The 7,668-nt window shown below is 36.8% G+C and overlaps 1 protein-coding gene across 1 annotated transcript in view; it reads left to right on the top strand.

Annotated features, from left to right (window-relative positions):
- Positions 1–4,503, top strand: part of LOC107684105 (nuclear protein localization protein 4 homolog) — an 18,940-nt gene extending 14,437 nt beyond the window's left edge. The window contains exons 13-17 of the mRNA XM_016480309.1: positions 760–831; positions 1,153–1,245; positions 1,978–2,100; positions 2,295–2,397; positions 2,700–4,503. Coding sequence (XP_016335795.1) covers positions 760–831; positions 1,153–1,245; positions 1,978–2,100; positions 2,295–2,397; positions 2,700–2,857 — 549 coding nt within the window. The 3' untranslated portion in view covers positions 2,858–4,503. The remainder of the gene's footprint in view (positions 1–759; positions 832–1,152; positions 1,246–1,977; positions 2,101–2,294; positions 2,398–2,699) is intronic.
- Positions 4,504–7,668: the final 3,165 nt, after the last annotated feature.

Below are 7,668 nucleotides of genomic sequence, written 5' to 3'. Positions count from 1 at the left end.
AGAGACAGGCCCGAAAAACAGTGTGTTTCTGCTTCCACTCAAAATAGGCATTTTCAAAATGATGTAATGATCTGTGGAGTATTTTGAGCTGAAACTTCACAGACACATTCTGGGGACACCAGAGACTTATATTACATATTGTAAAAAGGGGCATAATATGTCTCCTTTAAAATAACTGTTTCTATTTTAATATATTTTAAAATGTAATTTATTCCTGTGATGGCAAAGCTAAATTTTCAGCAACTATTACTGAGTCTTCAGTGTGACATGATCCTTCAGAAATCATTCTAATTTGGTGCTCAAGAAACATTTTTTATTATCAATGTTAGAAATGCTTGTGCTGCTTAATATTTTTATATTGTATCTATAATAAATAGAACGTTCAAAAGAACAACTTTTATTTGAAATACATTTTTTGTATTAAAGTCTTTACTGTCACTTTTGATTAATTTAATGCCACCTTTGCTGAATAAAATTATTAATTTCTTAAAAGGATATCTTATCATTTCTGTTCCAGCATGTAACTGTAACAATGATCATATCACTTGCAGGGTTTGACTGATGTTTCTGAACAGTCTGACCTTCCTTTTACTTGAGTGTTTCACATTTCTTAAAGAAAAAGGAATGAAAGATAATATTTCTATTGCTTTGGGCATAAACAGTCTTGTCAGTCTCACTACTTCCACAGGAATGCAAGGGATTAGTTGTCAGTGATGCATGAAAAGGTTCACATTTTCCAATCTTTTTCTTCACCTCTAGGATAAAGACAAATTCGGCAATGACATCACATATTTAGCCCGACCACTGCCAGTGGAGTACTTGATCATTGATGTGAGTAGTTGTGTTGTTACAACCACAAACTTTCACACTGATCTAGAACAAAAAAAGCCAATGGTGATTTTATACTACTAGATATAGATCTTGTCCTCTCAAGTTTGATGCAAATACATACAGTAAGTGGATAACTGGTCTCTAAGACCCAGTTGAGAGCCATTGATGTCCAAATGATGGGACATGATATTAAGCTGGCAGTAAACAAATGGCCCATTCCTAATTGGCCCACTGAACCTTCCTTCATTTAATGCTATAATAATAAGTTAACGTTGTCTTTGTCTTTTGTTCATTATTTCTATTTAACCCTCTGTTTTTCAGATCACTACCACTTTCCCAAAGGACCCTGTGTTCACTTTCTCCTCTACTCTTCGCTTCCCCATCGAAAACAGAGATGCTCTGGGAGAGACCCAGGTACACATTTAGGGTTTTTCGCATCCGATGTGAGCAACTTCCAAATGTGGATTTTAATCGGATACATTTAAATCAGATACATATCTGATATCTGGACATCCGACCTATGTCTAAACACACATATCTGATTCCCTGCAGAACTCCCAATGCGAGGGAGCAACATGTTTGCCCATAAAGATTGTGTTTTAATGCCGGTGTGCTGTATGCGCTCGCATTTTATTGAGATGGAAACTTTCAAAAATTGCAAATTGGCACTACTTTATTTCACTAAAGAATTCTACCTCTAACGAGCTGTAGATAAAATAGCATACCAAATTAATATTATCGTCATTTTCAGTTATTTATCCGTTCAGTCAGATTTTGTGCTGCAAAACGTCCATGACAGCTGTTGTCCATGCTGGCAAATAATAATAAACTTATTTAATTATATAAATAAGTTTAATAGCACGGCCATTCAAAACCCAAGGGTATACCATGTGCATATAAAGCGATCACTCACAATCATTTTGGGCGGGACTTATGTAAACACAGATATCGGATACTAGTCGTGTCTAAATTGAATGTAAAGAGACGGGCCAAAAAATCGGAAATGGTCAAAAGATCGGATCTGTGCATTAAGACTTGCAGTGTAAATGCAGCCTTTGTAATTCTGTTCTAACATCAATTACTGTGGTCAAATGTACAGTTCTTGTGAAATATTGAATTAAAAATTGTTTATGTATGTGTGTGCAGGACTTCCACAGTTTAGCGACATATCTTTCCCAGTGTTCTTCCTCCTCCTCCTCCTTCCTGGACATTGTCTCAGACTTCCATCTGCTTCTCTTTCTTGTCACCAATGAGGTCATGCCCTTACAGGCGAGTTGTATTTATTGTATTTATCTATATACCCACACATAATATTCTCCCATTTACCCTGTAATTTTATTTTTTTTTGGCTCTTCAGGTTGTCATGCTTGGTTTTTATCTTTTTTTTTTTTTTAACTTCTTATAAAGAGTTTGTACATGTATTTTGCCCAACAACTTCATCTCCTTCTCTCTGATGTCTACAGGACAGCATTGGGCTTCTGCTGGATGCAGTGAAGACATCCAATGAGGAGCTGGCTCAGACCTGGAAGAAATCTGAGCAGTGGGCCACAATCGAGCAGCTCTGCAGTGAGTTGTCCTGAACAGTGTTATTTTAGAATTATTTATATAATGTTAATGTTTCTGTAAATGTTTTGAATTAGCTTTCAATTTTATGTTTTCAGTTTTCATTTAAATTGTTTAATTTCATTTTTTTATGTGCTTTTAAATATGACTGTTTAGGTTTAATTAATTTTTATTTCAGTTTTAGTTCTAGTTCAATTTAAGTTTCCAGATAGTAATTTTATAGTGTTTCAGCTTATTTCAGTTTTTCAGTATTTTTTCAATAGGTTTTACTAACTAGCAGACCATGTTTCTTTTGTTAATCCCAGGCACAGTTGGAGGGCAGCCGTCGGGATCTCTGGATTATGCCATGGGCGGCCCAACTCTCCCCCAGTCCTCTTCAGCTGTGTGGTCCTGCCTCCACTGCACCTTCATGAACCAACCTGGCACTGAGCACTGCGAGATGTGCAGTTTGCCCCGCAGCTAAAACCCCACGAATCCAAGCTGCACTGTACATCCCACCGGGAACAGCAGTGAGAGTGGGCGTGCTTCCCTGTATTCCTGCCATTTTAGTATGCCTAAATCTTAACTCCTCCCCTCCCTCACTGACTGTGTCGCATCTAAATGCCGCTGCCAGCCGCGTGCCCGAATATGCACCCAATCCAACGCTGTGAGCTGCATCACTTTGATGATGATTGATGGCGAAGATGATGGGTTGTACCCATGTAGCACTCTCTGTGAGCCCAGTGCATTCTGGGAATTTAATTTTGACAAAGCACTTGGGTGAAGCTCCTTCCACCCTCCTTATCTCCCTTTGTGGTCCAAAATAACCATTCAGCACCATTGGTGAAACACGATCAGTTTTCCTGATATTAAACGTCTTTCCCTAACTCTCACTGAGGATGTTGTGTATATAATAAACCGGGAAGGAAAAATACTCTTATTTAAGTGCAAAAGATTTTATATGTTGAGGGAATTTACTTTTTCAAGCCCAATTTGAAGTAAACATGCAGCTGAAGGAGCTTTGTTGTTTGCAGCACTTGGTTTGCATCATCATGGTTTCTTAGGTCTTCAACCATAGTTCAAAACACTTTCTTCACCCAACGTGCATGCTTGCTTTATTTTCTTCCATTCATTTTTCAAAACACTTTGTTTTGATGGACGATGAGTTTCTTTGGGCGTCAATACTGAATGCTTGATTAGATTGAAGGCGAATGGTTGGTTTGACTGCAGAACCAGAGAGCGGTTCCTTTACCCTCGAGATTGTAATTGATCGTTGACTTCTGAAGGCTAAAGAAGCTGTGCTTTGAATGTGGATTGGTTTACGTTTGCTTTGCAAAAACTGTAGCCACTCAACTTTGGTGCTGGTACCCTTTTCTGCACCACGTCACTGTCATCACCCTTTCATTACCAACTTCCCCTTCCGCCCCCTGGCGCTTGTCCAGATTTCAATTGTGGAGATTTTTTTCCACCGTTCAGCCCTTAAGGAGCCTGTATCATTGCACCTTCAAAGAGTTCTGTCAGGACTGTCTTTGAACACACTCACTCGCCTGTTGGCCCCACATCTGGTGGAGATGAAGAGAAATTGATTGATTGATAGGGACAGAGCTACAAATATAAAAGCAAAGTCTAAACTTAGTCCACTTGATGGATGTCTTTGCTTTGGACTTTTTGTAAATCAGTCTCATGATCTTCTGTACTTGTCTGTGTAGTTCAACAGACAGATTTTACTGGCTGGACACAGGGTTATTCTGTCTTCTGACAGCCATTTTTATTTGGTCATGACTCAGTGTTTTAGAAACCAGCCCAAAGACATCTCTTAAATATGCATTCAGGACAACTTCAGCCCTCTGAAATGATCTAGATGTTTACATTTGTGTTATCTTTTGTAGAGTTTTCTTTTTTCTCAAATTCACCCATAATTTCCAACACTCTAATATTCAGTCTATTGGTTCACTTAAATGGGCGCACACTAATCATAGTTCACAGAATTAAGTCAAATTTTTGCTTTAAGAGCTTTGAGGTGCCGATTGCTGTGCTTAGGACCCATTGTCACAAGACACAGGTGCCCTGAGTTGTATGCTTTCAATTGGTTTTGGGGTTTTAAATACAAAAAGAACTGTTCAACAATAAAAGAGATTCCTTTAGATGTTGTGGTCTTGTCTTTTTTATTTGGACTTTTTGTAAATCAGTCTCATGATCTTCTGTACTTGTCTGTGTAGTTCAACAGACAGATTTTACTGGCTGGACACAGGGTTATTCTGTCTTCTGACAGCCATTTTTATTTGGTCATGACTCAGTGTTTTAGAAACCAGCCCAAAGACATCTCTTAAATATGCATTCAGGACAACTTCAGCCCTCTGAAATGATCTAGATGTTTACATTTGTGTTATCTTTTGTAGAGTTTTCTTTTTTCTCAAATTCACCCATAATTTCCAACACTCTAATATTCAGTCTATTGGTTCACTTAAATGGGCGCACACTAATCATAGTTCACAGAATTAAGTCAAATTTTTGCTTTAAGAGCTTTGAGGTGCCGATTGCTGTGCTTAGGACCCATTGTCACAAGACACAGGTGCCCTGAGTTTTATGCTTTCAATTGGTTTTGGGGTTTTAAATACAAAAAGAACTGTTCAACAATAAAAGAGATTCCTTTGGATGTTGTGGTCTTGTCTTTTTTATTTACTGATTTTGTGTTCGGAAATAACTTATGTATTTATTTAGCATTCAGCAGCAACTTTTTGTTACAAATATTTGCTGTTTTTGTCCTAATGATTCATTTTTATGGTAGGATAGACCAGATGGGGCCCTGTGCTGCTTGATGTATTGCTTTAGATACACTTCAAGAGCTCTACACAGATCCCATACAAACTGAGCATATGGACTTATTCAATGTGGTTCGAAGTATGTTACACAAACCAGTTACTTGTTAGCATATAAATATGATTGTATCCTGAGGGTGAAGATTTAACAGAATGGTTTTTAAAAATTTCTAGGAAAATTTTTATTTATATGATTCTTAGTACTGTAAAGGTTGAAGTTTCACCTCCAGCCGATCAGAAGGACCTCATATGTGTGGCAGAGTCGCTGGAATGCTGAAGTAGAGTGAACTTTACATCAATCTTTTTACCTGAAGTTAAATCTGCAATCTCATACTCATCTGGATTGTATCTAGTCCTCTTAATTTAACACTTTATCTCTCCTGGCTTTCACCTAATTCCACAGAAGGGATGACCAGTTTTATGGGACAGTTGTAGATCCTTAGAGATACTACTACCATTTTTATTTTGTTTTTACCTTTGAACTCAGTTTCTGGAAGAGGTGATTGGCATGTTGTTGCAGTCAGAATGGTTTTAGCGGATGTGGACGTGTGAACACATCCATGTCAGTGAAAATAGTTAGGTATAGAAACCTATACATCATATTTGTAATATAATTTAATTTTGCAAATAAATGTTATATTATTCCTTTAACAAGTATTATTATTTTCTCTATGTTTCCTGATATGCTTGCAATGACCCTATTTAGATTTCTTGAGATTTCTATCTAATTGAATTGTTGGTCAGGTATATTAAATATGCATGGGCAAAAAATAAAACAGATGGCTCCTTGATTTGTAAAAGCTATTTTTCTTCTATAAGAAAGTGTGACAAGGTGGGTTAAACTGAAATATAACTCCACTTTTAGACACAACCCTTACCACTGGGCGGGATCAGGTGGGAATGATAATATAAAAGCCAGAGAGACACATACTGCTAATATTTAATGATTTATTTGTTTGTACAGAGTAATAAATTGTCTACTGCCATTACTTTTTGTGCTCTCACTGGGAACTGCTCAGAAGAGCGCAAGACAGATTGTGGAGTGGGGCTACAAAACTGAAGGTGAAATGCTGCATATATATATATTTTAAAAAATTATATTTTTCTATAAAAGCTTTTGAAATGTTATATAATTATAACAAATGTAAGTTATATTGGGTAAAAATTATACCATGATAAAATATTTAAATGTATTAATAACTGTAGTTATGTATTAATAATAATAAGAAACATGATTTGTGTGTTTGTTATCTGAGAAAGTGAACTTGAGAGGATGTGCCAATCTCACTTTAGTCTTGGATAACTGGAAATATGCCATCATGACCCAAGTTGACCTCCTTCTGAATGATCACAGCACAGTGCTAACAGATTATGGAAGGTATGTTCAAATAAATAAATATATTTATATGAAACATATATTTATATGCTTGCTCCATCTCATGTGTTTTCCAGGATCCAGCCATTATCTGAAGCTCTAAATTATTGTACAAGGAATTTAATTCCTTGAAAGAGAGACTAGCGGAACTGACCACAAAGTTTGAGGGAATAGAGTTGTTTGTGGATGAAGCCAGAACTGGCAGGAGTCACTCACCTCCTCGAGCTGGAGCGGCCACCTGAAGGAGAGGGAAACCCACCTGAGCCTGGCACAAGACAGGGATGCAGGAACAGGGTGGTGGTGCGAAGAATTAAGAAACCTGATAATTAAGCCATAATTTAGCCATAAAATATGATATGCAATGGTCAAGATCAAGCTTTACGTCTTTTGCTGCACCCCCCCCCCATTTTTATTCATTGTAATTACTATTATTATTATTATTATTCAGATAATGTGATGAGCAATGGCAGCTTCTTATATCATCTCATCAAAAGCATTTGTTGTATTCTTTCTGTATATTCTGTTGTTCTCTGTTCATGTTTCCATGTTTTCAAGATGTTTGGTTGATAAAAAATGTATTCTCTTTATGCTATGGTAATGAATTGGGTAATGAATATTAATTAATTAGGTTATGTGACGTCCAGAGCCATTGAGAAACGTCAGCATTGTCTAATTAATATTCATGAGACAAGTATTCTCTACTATTCAAGAACTGGAAGTTCAAAAATGCTGTAATTTATTGGATAAAGCGTATTCAAAGTCGTTGTAAATGTAGCCTAAATACACTCTTAGCATTATACAGTAGATAGTAATAGTTTGGGCTTTTTTTAAAGGGGTCCTATTATGCTTGTTCACTTTTTCAACTTTAGTTAGTCTGTAATGTTGCTGTTTGAGCATAAAAAAGATCTGCAAAGTTACAAAGCTCAAAGTCCACTTCAAAAGGAGATATTTTATTTAACAGAAATCACTTTTCAAAAACTACAACGAACGACCCGTTTGGACTACAACGCATATTTTCCGGGATTTGTGATATCACAAATACCGACGAATGGGACGAGACCTGGTTGAGCTGCACTAGAGAAGGCAACGAGTGTTATCACT

The sequence above is a fragment of the Sinocyclocheilus anshuiensis genome, unplaced genomic scaffold (assembly GCF_001515605.1).
Source record: "Sinocyclocheilus anshuiensis isolate Anshui unplaced genomic scaffold, SAMN03320099.WGS_v1.1 scaffold553, whole genome shotgun sequence".
NCBI classification, from domain to species: Eukaryota; Metazoa; Chordata; class Actinopteri; order Cypriniformes; family Cyprinidae; genus Sinocyclocheilus; species Sinocyclocheilus anshuiensis.
Note: the sequence above shows the minus strand (reverse complement) of the source record. Positions and strands in the feature narration are given on the sequence as shown.